This window comes from Hyperoodon ampullatus (assembly GCF_949752795.1).
Source record: "Hyperoodon ampullatus genome assembly, chromosome: 20".
In the NCBI taxonomy this organism is placed as follows: domain Eukaryota; kingdom Metazoa; phylum Chordata; class Mammalia; order Artiodactyla; family Ziphiidae; genus Hyperoodon; species Hyperoodon ampullatus.
The window spans coordinates 19,338,011-19,359,843 of NC_136933.1; the positions used below are offsets into that span (position 1 = coordinate 19,338,011).

A 21,833-nucleotide genomic window follows, 5' to 3' on the forward strand; every position below is an offset into this window, starting at 1 on the left:
ACAGCTAATCAGTAGGAGAAAAAGGACTACAACATAGGTTTCCTGGTTCTAATATGTTATGTAAAAACAGTGGTTTCTGTGTACATACTAATCATTTTTAAAATTTTTTCATTATTTAAAAACTGCTCTAAATTCAACTCACTCTCTGAATAAAACTTTATAAAGACATCCCTTTCCAGAAAAAAAAGGAAAAGTAACATGCTGATATACATGTGAAAAGATCAGATCAGATGTCACTAGGGCAAAGATAGTATTTGCTTTTATTCCTCATTAACTGAACATTCAAAGTCTGATTTAACTACAAAATCTACTGGAATTTATTCAAGTCAGACTGGAGGGGCCAAAAGTAAACCAATTTAAAAAAAAAAGTTCTGCAATAAGTAACAGCCACAGAAACTGTTTCCATGTCTGTAACTGTGGATGGGAGAAAGCAAGCAAGCAATAGAGGGTCTGCATTTCAAAATGTTTCTTTCTAATGTCCTAAAAACCAGAGCATTTTCCCTGGTTACCAAACACACATGTCACGTTTCTGGTCCCTAAACACAGGTTTCATGGTATATAATGATAACAGTACAGACCAACATTTTGACTCTTGAGCAGGGAAATTCCAGATGCGCTTTCATTTTTCACACAACTTTGAAAAAAATCATAACAGAAAGTGTAAAAAAGGGAATTATGACCTCCCCTTCCAAACTATGCAGTCACAAATAGAACCTCGAGTGCTCTAAGAACAGAAACCAAAGATCCAGGGGCCCCTTCCTTTATAACCCTCTTCGCTACACACACACACACACACACACACACACACACACACACACAGGGGAAAGACCCTGTAGTTGAACATTGCTTTCCTCCACCTCTCTCTACTACAGTCCCAGAAGCCCCGAAGAGGCATCAGAGGCCCTCATTACTGGAGGTAGCATCTCCGAACAGCGGGTTCCCAACGAAGCGCGAGGACAGTACAGACACACATCTCCGAACAGCGGGTTCCCAACGAAACGCGAGGACAGTACAGACACACTCAATTCACAGATAACTCTCTTCCCTGGCAGAGAGCCAGAGAGAAGGTGCTGATAACCATTGACCGGAGCCGGATGGACTCCCAAGCACCGCTGCGTGAAGGAATACGAGAAGCTACGGATCTAGGCCACCGCCCTCCACTCCCAATTTCCGCCCCACACCATCGAAGCCCCAGGTACAAAGCCTTCGCGTCATCACTCCGCGCCACCCCGTTGACATACCCCCAGCCCCAGTTACCCTCCCCACTTCCACCCGCCGCCCAGCCCTTTCCTTCGCCAGCCGCGCTCCAGCTGGCGCCATCGCGCACCCGCTTAGGTTCGTCATTCCCGCCCCCTTTCTACTTCTCCAACCCGCCCCTCCCCCCGCAAGTCTGTGCCAAGATCTACTTGTGTCGCTGAGCTCGCGCTTCTCCTCCTCCTCCTCGCCATAGAGACAGCACCCAGCGGCGGCGGCGGTGGCGGCAACGGCGGCGGTGGCGGGTGCCCCATAGACACCTCTCGCCCTGTAAGGGGGAAAGGGGAGCCGGAGCTGCGCCGCACCGCGCTGCGCCGTCGCTTCTCGCACGTCCGGGCGGGGGCGCCAGATGATGACGCGACACGCAGAGAGGGCGGGGCACGCAGGTGACGGAAGCTGGGGTGGTGGAGAGCTGGGCGGTCAGGCGTCCTGACTGGCTGGTTGGGGCGTCAGGGCCAGGAAGGGAGGACTGCTGGTCCCGGGCGGCGAGTTCCCTGTCTCCAGCTGTCCGCAGTCAGAGCATGCCCCCCTGACCCCGAGGACCCCCGGCCGGGATTGCTTAGAAAAGACGCGGCTCCCCAGCACTTGGGCTGGGGCGTCCCTGCCCACTCCTCCTCTGTCGCTGGGGGAACCGCCGGGCTGAGCAGCTGGGAGAAGCAGGCCAGAGCCTTCTAGGGCCTCGGGCCCGGGGACCCGTGGAGGATGAGCTGGCTCTTTCCCCTGACCAAGAGCGCCTCCTCCTCCGCGGCTGGGTCCCCCGGTGGTCTCACCAGCCTCCAACAGCAGAAGCAGCGGCTGATCGAGTCCCTCCGGAACTCACACTCCAGGTGACTGGTCGCCGCCTCTCCGACAGGAAGAAAAAGTAGGGCGGGAGGGCGGGCTGGTCCTAACTACACTCGCAGCTCCTCAGGCCGACTCCCGCCAGCTGCCGCCTTTTGACCTACCTCCCTTCGTCCTGCCTCTCACGCTTGCTCTCCCATCCCTGACCCACGTTCAGGATTTTCTTCCGGGCCCTCCTTCCCTCCGTCCCGCCCCACCACTGCTCAGCTCCTCTAATTCCGATTTGCTCATCCCTCCTGACACAGCGCTGCTGACTGTAATCTGTCTCATAGTCTGTCTCCAGTACGCCTTGCTTTGCCCGGCTTCCTCACTAATCTTTCCCTCTGCCCACCTGTTTGCCGCGTTGGCAGAATTGTTAAAATTCTGTACTTGGGTAAAAAGAATCGTGAAGAGTAATCTCCAAGTTTCACAAATAGTGGACCATTTTTGAAAAAAAAAAAACTGTTTCAACATTAAAGAAAAGGGAAGACAGTTTTCACCAGTGAGTTCTTCTCTGGGAGTGAAATACTCAATCCTCTGAGGTCTCTAATAGAAGATTTACCCCGTTCTAACCACCTCCCCCCAGCTGGCAGCTATCAGTCTCTGTTCATTTCTCACTTTGTTATTCTTGCTCCCACACTCAGGAATTGCCTTAGAGTCATCTTGATTGTTCTGTTGGCGTTGTATGAGTTGTTCATTTTCAGCGTGGTCAAATTAGAAATATTTTGCAATTCAAATTAATTCAACTGTTTTTATTGTAAACTGGTTTGCTGCAGCCCTTTATATTGCAAAAATCTGTGACCTCTAGTGGTTTTCAAAAATTAGAACTGCCTCTTTATATTATATGAATTATGCAAGTATATTTATTTGAGTGTCAGCACGTATTTTAATGTAAAGATGTCAACATCTTAATAGACTTTTCATACATTTAAAATATATATATTCAGAGATATTAAAGTTGATTAATTCCTGTGGAAGGAACTTCTAGGAGCCATTTTATCTGTTACACTAAGGATTTTTTCCCAAGCAAGTTATAGTGTAGAATAGTTTTAAATTAGATACCGTGTTAAAAGCAAAAATCACTGCAAAATGAGTTTGGCTAAAATGAGGCCTATTACTGATTGAACTTCAGGTGTTTCTTGGTTCTTTGTCTCAATTGTTCTGCTTGTTGAGAACTTTAGAAAGGTGAGAATTTGTGGTATTAAACGGGAAAGAATGGCGTGGTATTTGATTTAATGGTGGCTTTCTTTTTTGGAAAATTAAGTTCATAGAGTTCTTACAAGTCAGTCTTGCTCCAAATAGTGTTCTCTACTAACCTGTAAGAGCTACTCTTACAAAATATGCTTATGAAATAAGGTGACTCCTTTTTAACAAACAACGAAAGTTTGTCTCCTTAGAAGGCATCACCTTGGAAGACTGTTTGTATACTATGCTAGTACTACTAGTGCCAAAATACTTTTTAGAACTATACTTTTGGAATTAATTGCTTTTAAGCCTTTAGTGTATTCTGTTAGGTATTCTCACTGCTGGCAAATTTTTATTCTTTGAGGTTGGAGTTGAATTTTTCAAATATTCCAAAATCCCTTGCTGCTAAGGCTGGTAAATAAGGAAGGCGGTTGATGTGAAATTTATTGTATATTTCTTTGGCCTTCCAAATAAGGTGAGATTCTAAGGCAGGAATTGCTAATCTAAGGAGTTCTGGAATTGGCTTAAGAGGATCGGTAAATACTCTGAGTCAAATGCAGAAGGGATCTATTTTGTTATTTTTTGAGCCAGAAATTATGGACATAATCAGACATGTGATATTATCTACATATTTGTAATGTTTTATGAACAGCTAACTTTAAGTACTTGATTCCTTTAAGTTCTTTTATAAAAATATTTGAAGTTTTTATTGAAATATTTCACATTTATAAACTATACTTGGATAATTCTGGTGACACAGTTAAGGAGGTCATGTACTTCCATTTTTCAGAGAATGGTACGATCCCAGAAAAAATGTCTTCTATCTATTCTTGTTAAGTCTGCCCTTTGAACTCATGACATACATTTTAAAACTAGCCGGTAAAAATGATGTATGTGTGCAGTATCTGAAAATATGTTGCTTGAGTAACCAAATTCAATACTACAACTTATGCTTAAAGATTTTTGTATAAAAAGACACTGCGATTGGTTATTCTGAAGGTGCACTTTGTAAAAGTTCAAAGAATGTTTTGAACGGTATTTTAATGAATAATACAAAACTTCCTCAGTTATGAGTATTAATATCTTGTTGCATGCTGCCCACCTGCCTCATGTTTAATACTCTATTCCTTCTCCAAATATAGGGTCAGTAGCTCTTTCTTGGCCATGAAAGCATCTGACTTCTTTTCATCTCCTCAATAACCTTTCCCACCCCCATTCTCTCATCTACCTTCCAACTCCTTATAATTAAAAAAAAAATCCCGCTTCAGGAAAGAGTCCCTTTAATTCCCTTTCTCTAATTAATGTAAGCTTCTTTTCAGTTACCTTAAGAAATTCCTACCTCCTCATCTTCCTCAGGCCTCTCCTAAAGGTTAGCTGAATTTTATGTGTATTTATTCCTCATCTAAGTCTTACTGGTAAGGCAGGGCAAATGGGACACTGTCATAATGATGACCAAAAAAGTGTTTACCCAAAATATAATAACATTTGTCTGCTACGAAAATGGAAACAAAGTTATGTAGATTACTAGCCTCAAGAATTTTATTCCACCTTCTAAATAACAGTGATCACAGTATTCAGTTTACCACTAAAATTCCTGACTTTATGGGCAGGAGTAGAACTAATTCTTTTGTTTCTTTTACTTCCTAAAGAAGCTCACTCTAAGAGACACTGTTGATTTCCCATCTAAATCCATTTCTTCTGATTTCTTAGAAGAACATTGTTTTTATATGGGTTCCTGGTCTGTGGGACCAATTATTTAACGGAGGCTGTGCTCTTTCAACCTGCTTAGGTAAGTGATGATTGTTTACACCAATGATGGTGGTCTCATTCCCACTGCTAGTTATTGTGGAAGCAAGACACTTGACCTAATCTTAGTCAGTTGTGTGGGTTGGAGAAGTCTGCTGGGGAGCTGCTCAAAACATTTTCTTAGTAATAGAAGTGTCTAAGAGGAAGTGCTTCTTTGTGTTTTGGATATCGTTGTGTTACATGGGACGTCTAGAACTGCTTGGATCATGAAGGAAGCAGACTGACTACTGAATGTGGTAGAGTAGAAAGATGGAAAGTCTGTGATAATATTGTGATGCTGAATTAACCAGATCTGGAAACTTCCTTCCTCCGGACTTCTTGCTGTATAAGATTATAGGATACATATACATTTGTATTATACATACAAATAACCCCTCACTGTTTAAGACACTTCCGGCCTGGTTTTTCAATTATTGATACTTGCAGTTGAAACTGCCCCAAGTGATACTCACTAATCCCAGTATTTAAAGATTCTTCGGAACTGAAGCTGTTAAGTATCTCCCTGCATTGACCCTGCAATCAGAAAATACTAAAATCTGGTGGTAGCCCAACAGTTACTTTACCATCCTCACTATCCTGGTTTTTCCTCTCTCACAGTATCTACAGTTAATTAGCTTCTTTATTATTTTATTTCCTTAGCTCTGAAGGAACAACCTGGAGCTGTGTTGTAAATGGTAATTGTTATCTGTAATTAACTATATAAATTCAAAGTTATACAAATAGTACTCTTTCTTTGTTACCTTTTACTTAGGGAGATCAGCTCTCTCAAGTAAAGGACTTCTCCATTTTAATAATCAGTTAGCTATGTGGTAATTCTGGTGCTATTTTTATTTTATATTTAATCAGAAAATCTAATTTGGGAATTACTTTTATCAGAATTGCTTTCTTTTTCACTCTGGTATGAGATATTAGACAAAATGAATTTGAGGAACATAAATGCAAACAAGCAAAAATTATTGACATTGGGAAAAGCAACATGACTTAGGTGAAGTCTGAGTTCCAATTCCCATCTGTAGAATCAGGAATTGTGATTTTTATTCTGCAGGATTGTTGGTATTTAAGTAATATATATAAACATTTATTAGAGTATCTGACACACAGTAAACAGGCAACATTGTATTCCTTCCTTCCACTGCATAGAATCAGTGTGCCTGGAACCTTTGCCTCTTAGCCTACGTGGATCTAGCCAGCTTATTGTTTATGAATTGCTCACAAGCCTACAGCTCATTTGCCTCTGGCAGGACTACTTCTGACTTTCCATTCAGAAAGCAAGTCCAGTCCAGAGAGTTCTTTTCTTCACAAATGAAATGTAAGATTTCATTTTGAAAGATTTCAGACAGTACATGTAAAGAAACTAGAATGTTATCTAACACACAGTAAGTACTCTGTAAATGCCAATTATTTTATTTTTGTATCTTAAATATAATAGTGCCAACCTCATAGTTTCTAAAAATTGTTTTGAAATCTTCTTTTGTTGCCAGTCCTTGGATATTCTTTCTGATTACCCAGATTTTTTTAAAAAAACCTTATAACATCTTTGGAGAGTCTGCTCTTGTATAATTTTCTACCCTATAGCTGTTAAGTTTAACCCCCTGTTCCCAGGTATAAGGCTGTCTCCTGTAAACTCATGGGTTTCTTAGTAAGCCTAGATTCCAAACCTTTCTTTCTGTAGTTTTTACTGTCAGCTCATAAGGACTCACATGCAAACTTGATAACACAAAAAGTTTGTAATGAGAGGATATGTGTATATGTTTTAACCTGTCTAGTGTTGTATTTTTTTAATCTGTTGTCGACATAATTTGAGATTTTTCATTAAAATATCCAAATTTCTAACTTTCAAAAAATAGATTTTATTATTTAGAGCAGTTTTAGGTTCACAGAAAAGTTGAGCAGCAGGTACAGAGATTTCCCATATAGCCTTTGCCCTCTCCAACTTTTCTTTTAAAATAGAAAGATCTGGCAACAGTTCCCACATAACAGTGCTTGCTTTGAGCTTAAGAGTAGCTGTCCTATTTACTGGGCTGCGCTTCTCCATTTTACCAGTTTGCAATCACACCCTTTTGTACTACAAGCAACTGCCTTCATTCATGTACCTTTCTAACTCTTAAAGGCATTTGAGAGTAAAATTTTCTTGTGGAAAATCGAGTACTAAATCCAGTACTCTAGAATTTCTAAAAGGCTTTAATATGCTAAAGTGCATCAGTATTCTCCAAGAGAAGGGTACAGTATGAAGCATCTTCCAAGCAGAGCACTGAACCATCTATTTGAGCTATTTAGCTATTTATTTTAAATTTCCAGTTTCTTAATTATTGAGAATGCAAATGTTAATAAGGAAGAACCTTTGTATTCTATTGCAAGTTAATTACTAAAGGGATGTTGCCTATTAGCTTCAATTATACATCATGGCCCATATCTGGGAGCCCTGCCTCCCAGGTAGAGAGCATTAAGCTAAAATACCTTTGTTTAGCTCCTGAGCAGGCCCATCTGTGAATGACTGCAGGGAGGAAGGAATTAACACATCCCCTCCGGAGGCTGACCGGAAACAGGAAGTGTTTGGCCTTACTCCCTCCCCTTTTAGTATAAAAGAAGCCCGAATTCTCACTCAGGCGGGATGGTTCTTTGGAGGCAGAGTCCACCATCTTCTTTATCTGCTGGTCTTCCCAGTGAAGTCGGTATTCCTTACCGCAACAACTCGTCTCTCAATTTATTGGCTTGTCGTGCAGCGAGGAGTTCAAGCTTGGACTCGGTAACACAAGGGCTATTTTCTTTTGTTCCTCTGAGGGTATTATACAAATTGATAGTCTTCTGTTTGCTCATTTAACTCTGTTTCCTTGAAGTTTTGTGTTTGGGGCTTGTTGAGTTTGGTGCACGCTTTGCGTGGTTTTGTTTTGTTCAAACCTTTTCTGTATTTGAGATTCCTGGTTGACTTGTTTGTAGATATTTAATTCTGTTTATCATAGCCTGCCTCAGGTGATAGGTGAAAAAGAATGACTCGCTTTGTTGTGGGCCAAGCTGATAGCGGTCTTTTGGAAATGGAGGCTTCCTGGGAGTCAGTAGCTTCCTAAGGCACTGCTACCTTAAAGGCTACAGCCCCATGTTGTTGAGGGGGCAGATCTTACTGCTGTCCGCTGGTTGGAACAAGCAGGGCACCAGGGGAGTGCTCCAGCTTCCTGCTGGTCCACATGTCCCCGCACTCTCTACCCTGAGAGGCGCTCCTGCCCTGCCCTCCACACTCTGGTTTGCGTTGAATCGGTTTGAGGGCTTGGAGGACCTTCAGACTGCGCCCACTTTGCGTTGGTCTTATGTTTTGGGTCGTCATTAGTTCCTGTATTTATTTTCTTTATTTTTTTTTAACGCTGATCTTTTCCTTAAATCTAATCGCATCTTTTTTTATCTTTCTAAGATTCCTCAAAGCTTCTTGTCAGTTTATGGTACTATTTGCTTTCCAGCACTGTTACTGATTTGCTTTTTAAAAGTTAGCTTTGATATTTCCTGGAGAAAATGGGATGGGAAAGGGAAATTGTCTAACCTTCATCTACTGTCTTGAAGCATCTAAACCCTTTATTGGAAAGGGTCACCTAAAAACCCTCCCTTGAGCTACCCAACACTGCCAGAGATGCATGAAATCAGTATCTTGAATTGCTCTTTTTCAGTCACTTGATGTGCTGTGTGCCCCCATCAGAGCAAATTTCCATTTCCTTGGAAGATGCTGGATATATGGTAGCTGTTCAGTTGAACCTAGTCTTAATTACGAAATACAAGTTTACACAAAATACAAAGTAAGGAGATAAATGATTGTTCTATAAAAGGAATCTTTTAACCATAACTAGTGCCTCTCTTGCATTTCAAGATCTGCTTGTTTACAGTTTTAGGGATTTAGGGACTATTAAAGAAATGTGGATGCCAGTTAATGACACATTCTGACAAAGTTTTCTGTTGTTGCAGCTTTCTTTAGTCCCGAGCCACTGAAGTAAAGCCATAGTAATTCACTGCTCTCAGAGAACCTAGAAAATAAAATTATTAATGGAAGGCTATTTAAATTTTCTCTGGTGTGATTACAGTATTACTTCAAGGTGTGTGTATATGTGTGTTTACATCCAAAGAGTACTTACCTGTCAGCATAAAGATATGGCTATATGGCTGTAAGGATATTTATCAAAGTAGGGTTTATAGTAGTAAAACTTGGAAACAATCTAATTATTGATGCCAAAAACTCAGCCTCCATGCACCAGTGCCAAATCAAATCTCGGAGACAAGAGTTTTGGAAGAAGTAGAAAAGAATAGCTCCATTGCCTTGCTAGGCAAACAAGGACATAGCAGGCTGAGAAACTGTGTCCCAACCTGGGAGGATTTGGTGAGTTTTATAGCAGTGGTTCAAGGGCGGAGTTGCTAATAAGGATCAGGGTGTGTGCTGGGCCTGCACTCCTTTAAATTGGCCTCAGGTGGTCTCCTCCCTTGTCTCTGCATCTCCTCCCTTCCCTGATTAGCAACTGCTCTGAATCTGCCCTTTAGAATTCAGGGAAGGTAATGGAGGCTGGAGTCTATTTCCTACAAACAAGAAACAGAGGACACAGAAAGGCTTCCAAGCCCAGGAGCCCCACAGGGTCCTGCTCAGTTTCAATATCTAATAGTATGGAGTAGTTTAAACAACATACTAGAACATTATGCAGCCATTTAAAAATATTGTAAAATAACATTTGCTGATTTGGAAAAATATTTTTTTTCCTAATGAGAATGAATTATTTTCAGAATAACTTTTTAAAAGTTATTTGAAAATAGCAAAAACTTCAAAATAAATTTGTGATAAAGATTCAGGGAATGATTCTTGTTTTAATTTAGTAGAACAAATATCTGCCGTTTTGTCCAACACAGCTAGTGTAGAGGAGGAAAAAGCTTTCCTTGATGCTCTTAGGGTCCGTGGCTGGGTCTGAAAATTAAACTGACAAAGACAGATTAACAGGAGAAAAGCATAGAAATTTAATTAATGAGTTTTACATATCAGGGGGGCCTTCAAAAGGAAATGGAGACCCAAAGAAACAGACCTGAGTGTTTTATGCTGGGTTTGATGAAGAGTGGACAGTTGTGGAGGAATATGATGGGTTAAGGGGTATGAGGCACGTCTTGGAGATATTGCGGGTTCAGTGCCAGACCACCTCAATAAAGCAAATATTGCAGTAAAGCATGTCACATGAATTTTTTGGTTTCCCAGTGCATATAAAAGTTATGTTTACATTATACTGTAGTCTATTAAGTGTGCAATAACATTATATCTAAAAAACAATGTATATATTTTAATTAAAAATACTTTATTGGTAAAAAATGCTGTCATCTGAGCTTTCAGCGAGTCACAGTCTCCTGGTGGAGGGTTTAAAATATTGCAAGAATTACCAGTATGTGACACAGAAACATGAAGCGAGCAAATGCTAGTGGAAGAATGGCACCAATAGACTTGCTCTATGCAGGATTGCCACCATCCTTCAATTTGTAAAAAAAAAAAAAAAAAAAAAAAAAAAAAGGAAAAAGAAAAGAAAAAGGCAATATCTATGAAGCACAATAAAGTGAAGTATGCTTGTAATTGTAGTAAATGGGCCAGGGGGCATGTGGTTGCAGGGTACAATGATGACATAGCAAGGCCGGTTTGTTAGGATTCTTCTTGGTGTCCCTATGTCTTCTGAGATAAGGATGCTCCTTTCCTCTTGGCATGGGGAGGGCACCTATTAATGAGGTTATATGACCTGTTTCAGGGAAGAAGGGGGAGGGGGGAGGAGGTCAGAGTAAGCTTCCTGTTTCTGCTATTTTCTCATACTCCTTCAGCTTAAAATATTCAAGATGCCAAGGTGCCACATTTAGGGGTAGCGTGTCCTGAACCCCATCAATTGCCATGATTAACCTGTTGTTTTGGAATTTGTTAATGATGGTTTAGCTCTCATTAATGTTACAAATATTACCTTTAGTTATTTTTGATACCTCACTTGTGGAGGAAACTTGTCAAAAATTTTAATAAATGTCAAGAACATAATTATGGGAACAGTGAATTGAACACTTCTAGCCAATGATTTAAGTAAAAATCATTTTAATCAAATTCACTTTGTTTTCTATAAAAATTTTCTATAAAAATACAGTGTCTGAAAAAATGAGTTAAAACTTTAGTATTGGGCTTCCCTGGTGGCGCAGTGGTTGAGCGTCTGCCTGCCGATGGAGGGGACGCGGGTTCGTGCCCCAGTCTGGGAAGATCCCACATGCCGCGGAGCGGCTGGGCCCGTGAGCCATGGCCGCTGAGCCTGCGTGTCTGGAGCCTGCGCTCCGCAACGGGAGAGGCCGCAACAGTGAGAGGCCCGTGTACAGCAAAAAAAAAAACAAAAAAACTTTAGTATTACAAATTTAGACAGACTCCAATTTAGATGTGTGTTCTAAATGCTTATTTAATAATAGCTAACATATATTGAACAGTTATTATGGTATTATGTGGGGAGGGCTTTACATGCATTATCTCACTTAATCTAACAATTCTTTTAGGTAGATGGGTATTTTTAACATCTGCATTTACCATGCGAGAGATAAGGCTTAGACAGATTAAATAAGTCGTCTATGATCACACAAGTGAATGGTAGAGGATTTGATCCCAGGAAGCTTAGTTTAAGAGGTCGTGCTCTTAATCACTAAGATGCTCCACTTGGCTTTGAACTGGTGGGTGCTTTTGTGATCAGTATTCCCTTAAAGCATTGGACACCTTAGGGTCCTAAGATAACAAAGAGGAATAAAAAACTTAAGTCATTTTATTGATTACATAATGTTTATACAACTGAGAAGACTGTTGGTATCCTACTCCAAATGTGATCCCCAAAGAGAAACTTTCATAAAAATTGTGTTAGTCCTAATACTGAATATCTTCTTGAGTCTTTTCTCAACCATTTCTTCTCTTCAGTCATAACCTCATTCCATGGGATGTCAGAGGAGACATCTATGATTTCTCCATAACTCCATCCCAACACTTTTGAACCTTTCAAGCTACCTAAAATTTACGTATTTGAGAGGCTAGATTTTTATCAGAAGGCAAAAAAAAGTCATAGTCCAAAAAAGAAAATGAGGAAAATAAGGTTTTCTAAAGCTACTAATTGAAGCAACCAAAAGAAAAGTAAATTATGTAATTGCTAGATCTTTCAAAGGTATTTATGCTTGAAAAAGTTTCACGTCCGTTTGGATATTAGGCTTCCTTTCAGCGTTAACTCATTAATACTACTTAACATTTTTCCCGTTGGAAAGATTACGAATGTTGGTTAGCGTTCCAAGTCATCCCCCAAAAGATTTGGTTGGTAGATTATAACTGTAGTAATTGCATGCCTGCAATTAAAAATAAAATTCTGAATGTAGAATGTTAAAGTATATGGGACTTATACTAGTTGGCATTTATATTCAGCTGCTAGTAACAAAGACTCCCAAAATAGAAACTTAAACGTGATAAAAGTTTCTTTTTCTCTGCATACAAGAAATTCAGTTTGACAATTCCATAGCCATCAAGGACCCAAGCTACTTCTTCCTGCTGAGCTCTCCCTAGTGTATGGCTCCCGTTCTCAGGGTCACTCCTGGTCCAGTATGGCTGTTAGAAGTTCAGCTAGCAGGGCCAGGCTGGAAGGGCAAATGGACTCATACCAGTTTTTTTGTTCCCTTTTAAGATGCTTTCCTGGAAATTCCACCTTACAACTTTTCTATGTTTTATTGACTGGAACTTAAGTCTACAGCAACAACTTGCTGCAAGAAAAGTTAGAACATTGCTACTCAGAATAAAATCAGGCTTCTCAAATTTAGGAGGAAGGGGAATATTTGGTTTCGGAAGGCAGCCAGCGGTCTCTATCATAAGACTGTAGGAGACATCTCATCCAGACTTCTAAGTTTAAGCTCTTAAGGCCCAGGCTTCCCCAGCTATCTATACACCTGGGCAATAGCAGAATTATAATCAGTACCCAGATGTCTTGCTGACCTGTTCTAACTAGAGGGCTCACAATTGCTTCTCCTGAGGATGAATTAGATAAAGTGATAGTAAATCGATCTAGCACTAATACAAGGGTTTTCCTTTGTCTCTTTACCTCACTATCTAACTCCCCCTCTCAGCAACGATGCCGCCCATATCTCAGAATAGTATTGCCTGCTTATTCGATAAACATGATCATTTTCCCCTCAAGATACAAGTTATATCGGCCATCTAAATTCTATTATTAAAATAAAGTAGTTTTAGTAGACTCTAAAAATATTTAACATTTGTTTTTAACATTAATGGTTTTTATAACTTTAGATAATTTTTTTTTCTCAAATTTTCTCCTACAGTATAGCTGAAATACAGAAAGATGTGGAATACAGGTTGCCATTCACCGTAAACAACCTGACAATTAACATTAATATGTGAGTAGAATTGTATCCTATTTTTTCATGTAATAGGACTTTAAAATCTTTTTATTATTTTGTTTCTTAGCTATTATTAGAAGTAAACTGTTTAAAAGTGAACTTATTCCCTTTCTAGTATTTATCTCCCTCTCTAGTAACCATAGTTTATTAAACTTAAAATTTTGTGAAATAAAAAATTTTTTAAGTAATAGATATTGCTGTAAGAAACCGTAAAATAGGAAATGTAATAAAAAGACGTAATCGTTTTTATTGTTTTGCACTAAAATCTAAGCTGGAGGTAGGCTGAAAGAGTAAGAATGATAATGACAAACACTCACAGGGATCATGTGTGGAAAACCATTAGAGATATAGGCACTTTTACATCAGAAATAAGTGAAAATATTCTAGTTTTCGGCAACAGATATACTACGTCAACCAGAAAGTTCAAGGCTGAATTTGATCTGCTAATTATTTTTAAAGAAAAAAAAAATTAAAAGTTGAAAATGTAATCATGAGGTTATTAAGTTATAAAGAGGAAAGGTTGGACAAAGTGATTGCTGAAGTACTCATTTAGCCTTAAGTGCAGTTATTAGTCTTTAGCATGAAAGAATTAAGTTATTACCTCAGATTGCATCAGGTGGCTGGCCACTAGAGTGAGTGAGTGGGTGAGGTAAAGAGGCACTTAACTTGAAGATAGGAACCATACTTGTTCATCGTCCTATCCACATGCCTAGCATGGTGCCTACGCATAGGAGGCCTTGTTAAATCCTAGTTGAATGAGCGGATTAAAGCATGACTGTATAACAGTGACAACCATTATGCTGTGTTATCTTGCTACATGGGAGTTTCTCAATCATCACAGCAGCCCTGCAAATTGGAACAAATTACAGACAAATAGGTAGTGAATAGTGTAGTGGGGAGAGAAACCCAGATTGGTTGGGGTCCAAAGGCCATACATTGCCTTTTTTTTACCAAACTAGTTTAACATCTTCAACTATATAAATGAATTAGTTTTATCTCTCATCACGTGCCTTAGGTAGAGCTAGTAGGAGAAGCCAACAAGGACCCAGTTTTCTTCTTGACAGTTGCCAACAAATAGTTTTCTGAGCCAGAAGGGGAACAGAGTGGCAGTTTAAAGGGACATACTGGTCTGAGTTTTAGAGATTTGGAAAACGGTTCCATGTCCAGTAAACTCTCATTTTTAAAGACTTTACTCCCTAATTTTAAATTTGTAGTAGTTCAAAAAAGGTTAAGATTTTTACTCTTCTTATTTTTTGTATTGAGAATTTACTGTTATTTACTTGAAACCATGTGATTGACCTCAAAGTTGGGAGAGATGTGTCAATTGAGACATTTAGAAGAGAGCCCTATAGAACCAAGGCATGATGACAGCTACCCTGTTCCAATCCTAGCACTTCCCATTTTATCCACTCAGCTCTTTAAAAAATTCAGCATATAATGAAATAATTGTTGGCAGTATTTCAAAAGTAGGAAAGCCATAAGAAAAGTATATGGCCAGAACCTGTGGTCCACTAAATAGCCAGACTGGGTTAAATTAGGGTTCACCTGATAAAAATGCCTGGTCTAATTTTAGCTGAGATTTTGGATAGTTTGGTATATTGTGTTTGAAAGCAATTAATTGGCATGGTGTGAAGAGTAGTCTATAATTCACGGTATCCTTATTCCACATTAAGAAGGTTTTACTATGTGAATTACTTTATAGTCTTGTTGCCAAAGTGTATCTTTTTGTATACTTTCGATCAACTCAACAACCATAGTAGAGCACTAATTACTGAGTAATCCAAATGAAAGTATGAAAATTTTATTTGCTTTTAAGTAATTTTGTTTTCAGATTACGACTGTATAATATCACATTTGTTGTTTTTGTTTTTTAATCTGTTCTACCTTTACCAGATTGCTTCCTCCACAATTTCCTCAGGAAAAACCGGTGATCAGTGTTTATCCACCAATACGACATCACTTAGTGGATAAACAAGGAGTGTATATTACCTCTCCATTAGTAAACAATGTATGTATATGGTATAATTTATTTCAAAAATGTTCACTGTATTTAATAGATAATCCTGATTTGAAGGTTATTTGTTTTTCAGTGGTGAGGACCTGTTGATGTTAAGAACTTTGGTTCATAGTAGATCTTTTATAGTGGTTAGGAAGGGATAAAATTCAAATATGCCTTAAATTTCTTAGGCTATATATATATATATATATATATATATATATATATATATGATTGATTAATGTGAAGGACTGTAACTTAAATGTACTCAGTATTTACCTTTGAACCTTCAAATTATTGTCAATAGTGAAATGTGGAAATATTTCAGCTCCATTATTGACTAAATAAACTTCTAACCTCATTTATGGTATTGATTCTATAAGAAAATATTGTAAGTTGTGGATTGCTGGTATGTTCAATTGACATAATATCCTTTGCTTTTCATTTAATTCTTGACTTGCAAAAGTGGATTTAAGATTGAGTTTTACAGTTAAATTATCCTAATGAGACTTTATAATCTTTTTCTGAAGATGAATTTGATCACCGTGTATTACTGTTACTTTTAGTTTACAATGCACTCAGATCTTGGGAAAATTATTCAGAGTCTGTTGGATGAGTTTTGGAAGAATCCTCCAGCTTTAGCTCCTGCTTCAACAGCATTCCCATAGTAAGTATGTTTATATCGAAAGAGTTTATATATACATTTATTTGCTTTTGATCTAAGTAATCAAAATATAGTTTAAAAATTCAAATAATGTTAAAAGGCAATCCTCTGCTTTCCACATCCCCACCTTCACACACAGATACATTCATACTTTTCAGAGGCAACTGTGTTTTTCTTTATTAAGCTGCTTCTCTAATATTTACCTTCATCTTTCTGAATAATATATACATACTGCTATCTCTTGATTCTTTCATTTTAGATACTATCTATTGACTTCCTATTATGTATTGATGATGATTTTACTTATCTTTCACAAACCTTCCTTTTCCCTTATCCTCTGAGAAATTTTTGATTTTTACTTAAACTCATGTTTGGTACTTTCATTACATTGACTCTCTAAATATTCCTTGCTGCTGAGCTTAGTACTTTATAATGATTATTTTTCCCTGATGGTATAACTTTGCTTTTCTCTTGAGTTAATAATTACTTCGATTTTTCCATTGGTTTTATTTTCTTTGATATTTTTAATTTTCCACATCTTTTAGCAGCTCTGAAAAATACCTTTCAAATCGTTTTTTCACATCATCAAACCTGTCAGGTAATCTCTAGGTTCTGGTATTTTCTCTTTGCAGACATTGCTCCATTTTCCCCCTCCATTCTGAATTAGTTACTCTACAACTGCTATAAAGCTGTCATCCTGGGATTTCCCTTTCCCACTCTCCTGTGTTGGATTCTCCTTTTCCTGCATCCTAAGTTTTTTTCTTTCTCAGGCTATTTCCTAGTTTCTTGCATTACTGCCTCCCTATAGCTTCCTAAGTAACAGCATGTTCCAGTTACTAAGGATGAATAACAAATTATCCTAAAACTTGTGGTTAAAATAATGACAACATTTATTTTCCTTGTGAATCTGCAATTTGGTTAGGAACTAATAGAGCTTGTTTGTGTTCCACCTTCTGCATCAGCTGGCATGGCTTAAAGCAATGAACACATTTATTTTGCTCGCTGATCTTCAATTCAGGAAGGGCTCATCAGGGAGAGCTCTTGTCTGCTCTGCTCATCATCAGTGGGCTCTCATCAGAGGCCTTACCTGGGGAGGTCACCTAGAATACCTAGATGCAGCCTGGGCTCCCTCACGTCATAACGGCTGGGCTCCTGGGGTGAACGTCCTGAACGAGTTATGAGAAAGTCATATTCGCCTTCTTGACCTAGCTACTGAGGTCATTCAGTTTGTTCTGCTTCATTCTGCTTCTGCTTCATTCAGCTTGTTGAGGCAATCAAGAAGTCCTGATCAGATTCAAGGGGAAGAAAACAGGCTCTTCCTCTTCATGGTGGAGTGGCAAGGTTCTAGAAGAGTATATGGGACCAGAAATAGTGCTGTGGCCACTTTTGGAAAATACAGTATGCCACAAGATGCTTGGAAGAATAATTTTGAGACTTCTTTTTTTTTTTTTTAACCTGCAAATGTCTTTAATATACCCTCACACTTAAAAGTTGGTAGAGTTCAAATTCTATGTTGAAGTGGTTTTCCACTGAGAATTTTGAAGGCATTCCTCTATTGTCTATATATAGGCTTCTGTTGCCAAGATGTCCAGTGCCATTTTGATTTCTGATCCTTTGTAACCTTTTTTTCTTTTTAAAATTTATTTATTTTATTTACTTATTTTTGGCTGTGTTGGGTCTTCATTGCTGCACACAGGCTTTCTCTAGTTGCGGTGAGCGGGGGTTACTCTTCGTTGCAGTGCGCAGGTTTCTCATTGCAGTGGCTTCTCTTGTTGCGGAGCACGGGCTCTAGGCGCACGGGCTTCAGTAGTTGTGGCTCATGGGCTCAGTTATGGCTCACAGGCTCTAGAGTGCAGGCTCAGTAGTTGTGGAGCATGGGCTTAGTTGCTCCACGGCCTGTGGGATCTTCCTGGACCAGAGCTTGAACCCGTGTCCCCTGTCTGCGTTGGCAGGCAGATTCTTAACCACTGTGCCACAGGGAAGTCCCTGATCCTTTGTAACTTTTTATCTCAGATATTCTGAAATTGCATGATGATACAACGTCTTACAATCTTTACTTCCTCTTCCTGTAACATCTCTTGGCTTAATTACCCAGTTCTTCTACTTAATTTCCAAGAACTTTTTCTTGTTCCGAAGTCAGGTGGCATCTTTAACACTGCCTGGAAATCTGCTTAAGCTAGATTATCCCATTCATTGGGTATATCAGCCCCAGCCATCATCTTTGCCCTCCTGTGTCTTTGTCCTGGACTCATAAGCCTCGCTGATATTCTTTATCTAAAAACTGTATTTCCTATCTTCTGTCAGGAAAGAGTTAAATATATCTCATTCACCTTATTTGAAGATATAAGCCAACAACTGTGATACAGTACATGTTGTTAAAAAGCAAGTTTGATACATTTCTTAGATTATTTTATAGGTTGTACCCGCTACTGAGATTAAAATAAAGCAGATTAGTTCAGAATTATTAAGACTATTTCAAGGATAGTACAAATATTCCCTCACATTGAACATATTCTTTCTAAATAACTTATGTTATATTTACATACCTGCTAATAATATACCTTTACATAAAAGTAAAGCTTTAAGATAAAGGTGAGCCATACTTTGAAATAAACAAGCTTTTTAGAGAACTTTTTTAAACTTAATTTTTTCAATCATATATTCACTTGGCTCAAAAATTTTTAAACTGTAAAAGGGTATGGGGCAAAAAGTCTCCTTCCACTTTTTCCCTTGCGGTTTACTTTTTCTTCTTATTGGTATCCAGAGTTTTTCATTTGGGTGCATATGTATAGAATTCCTGAGATATTTTATGCATATACAAGGAAATATGTACACATAGTAGTATTCCCTCTTTTTTCACACAAATGGTAGTAGCAAACTATTCCCTTGCCCTTTTTTTTTTTCCCCCTCACTAAATGGTATGGTTCAGAGAGCTTTCCATGTTGGTTACTAAAGCACTTCCTCATTCTTTATGACCACAAAGTACTTGTTTTATGGATATAGCATAACTTAACAAAACTCCTATTAACGGACATTTTTGTTGTTTCCAATCTTTCCTGAAAGGCCCATCCTCCTTTGCCCTCAGTGATGCAGTGAATAACATTAAAAATAATATTTTACCCAAGTGTAAGTTTATTTGTTAGATACATTCTCAAAGTGGTATACATGTTTGTAATTTTGACTAATACTGCAGGATTGCCCTACAGAGTAAGTTGTACCAATTTCTACTCATGTACGCAATGCTTATTCCCTTTGCTGACATAGTAAATTATCAAAATGGATCTTTGCTAACTTATAAGCGGAAAATGTATTAGTATAACTTTATTTGTATTTATCTTACAGTGAAGTTGACAGTTTTTTCCTATGATTTAGAGATTTTTTTTTTTCCTTTCCTTGAACCTGTGTATTCTGTCCTATTCTCCATTTTTCTATTGGGTTGTTAGTCTTTTATTAATTTGGAGAAATTCTTTATATATTAGAGAAATTATCCATTTTCCTATGACATGTTTCAGATGTTTTCCCCCAATTTGTTATTTGTCTTTATTTATAATGGGCTTTGTCATGTAGAGGGTTTTTTGTTGTTGTTTTGTTGTGTTTTGTTTTTTATGTCATGGGATTTATCATTATTTTCTCTTATGACTTTTGAATTTGGGATCACAGAAAGTCCTTTACCACCCCAAGTTTTTAATTTCCCAGTGATTTCTTCCAGTTTTTAAGATTAAAAAAAAAATCCAAAAACATTTTAAATTTGATACATTTGGTTGTTATTTTATTATAGATATGAGGGCTTGGCTCCAATTTAATTTTTTCCAGATGTCCCAATGCTATTTATTGACCGATCTTTTTTTTTTCTTTTTTTTTTTTTTTTTTTTACTAATTTGAGATTCTTTTTATTATATCTTAATTGCCATATATCTTTGGGATTTTTCTGGATTTTGTATTCAGTTCCATTGATCTACCTATCCATTGCCAGTGTTATGCTTTAAAAAAGTTTTGTGTTTTTTTTTTTTTGATTATTAAGGTTTTCTAATGTGTTTTGCTATATGGCAGGGTTAATCTCTCTTCACCCTCCTTTTTCAGGTACTTTTCTCTATATTCTTATTTATTTTTCCATATTAGCTTTGGTATTTTCAAAATCTGTGACAAATGTTTTCTTCCAACACAATTCCAATTTATGTTAACTTATGTCATTAAATATGACATTAAATTATGTCATGAAACAATAGCACTCCCGTTTAAAAAAATTCTTTAAGCTTGATATAGTTTGGAACATTTCAATACTCTGATACCCGTTTTTTTTTCCAACACCACCAAGTAATTCTCCAGTTCTCACCAGACACTGACTGTTTCCTACGAATTTAACTTAATTCTGATGCTATCCACTGGGAGATGGCGTCAGATCCCACAGATTAGGGGCTCAGTCTCACAGGCTGCTCCATTTTACATACCAATTGAAAATGTATAGATTGTTACCTGTGCTATAAATCACAGGTTCCCATGACCACCTCAGGTTTGAGTAATTTGTTAAGTGGCTCATGGAACTCCAAAATAAATTTACTTATGTTTACTAGTTGATTATAAAGGATATTATAAAGGATACAGATGAATAGCCAGATGAAGAGGTACATAGGGCAGGGTAAGGTCTAGGAGAGCCCCAAGCACAGGAGCTTTTGTCCCCATGAACTGGGGTGCACCGCCCTCCTACCATATGGATACATTCATCAACAAGAAGCTTGTCAAATCTTATTGTTGAAGGGTTTTTATAGAGCTTATTCAGCAGCCCCCCTCTTCCCTGAGATCGATGGGTGGGGCTGAAAGTTCCAACTTTCTGTCACTTGGTCTTTTTAGTGACCAACCCCGTCCTCAGACTATATAGGGACTCAGCCTAAGTCACCTCATCAGCATAAACTCAGATGTTACAAATGACACAAAAGGGTCCTATCATTTAGGAACTTACCAGGATTTTAGGAGCACTTTGCCTAGAACCTGGTCAAAGACAAAATATGTTTCTTATTATACCACAAATACAAAGTAAAGTATTTAGTATTCTATTTTTTTAAAAGTCTTTTTATCTTTTATACAAGAGTGACTGACCCATTTAAACTTAACAATATTAATTTAAGTATTGGTATTTAGATAATTCTCATCTGCATTTCGGCCTAAATTACACTAATTATTTTAGAGTGTGGTTCTCTTTGAACGGCTCTAAAAGAAAAAAAATATTAAATGTAAAATATTATTTTTTTAGGTATAATTGACATGTAACGTGTACAACAGAATGATTCAATAGTAATTTATATTACAAAATGATCACCACGATAAGTCTAGCAAACACCCATCGCCATACATAGTTACAAAATTTTTTCTTGTGATGAGAATGTTTAAGATTTACTCTTGGGCCTCCCTGGTGGCGCAGTGGTTGAGAGTCCGCCTGCCGATGCAGGGGATACGGGTTCGTGCCCCGGTCTGGGAGGATCCCGTGTGCCGCGGAGCGGCTGGGCCCGTGAGCCATGGCTGCTGGGCCTGCGCGTCCGGAGCCTGTGCTCCGCAACGGGAGAGGCCGCAACAGTGAGAGGCCCGCATACCACAAAAAAAAAAAAAAAAAAAAAAAAAAAGATTTACTCTTAGCAGCTTTCAAATATGTAGTATAGTATTATTAACCATAAGGATGCTGTATATTACCTCCCCGTGACTTATTTATTTTATAGC

General features: G+C 38.3%; 1 protein-coding gene across 1 annotated transcript in view; it reads left to right on the plus strand.

Annotated features, from left to right (window-relative positions):
- Positions 1-1,939: 1,939 nt before the first annotated feature.
- Positions 1,940-21,833, plus strand: part of VPS37A (VPS37A subunit of ESCRT-I) — a 37,814-nt gene continuing 17,920 nt past the window's right edge. Inside the window, exons 1-4 of the mRNA XM_079726743.1 lie at positions 1,940-2,081; positions 13,387-13,461; positions 15,358-15,472; positions 16,027-16,127. Coding sequence (XP_079582869.1) covers positions 1,957-2,081; positions 13,387-13,461; positions 15,358-15,472; positions 16,027-16,127 — 416 coding nt within the window. The 5' untranslated portion in view covers positions 1,940-1,956. The remainder of the gene's footprint in view (positions 2,082-13,386; positions 13,462-15,357; positions 15,473-16,026; positions 16,128-21,833) is intronic.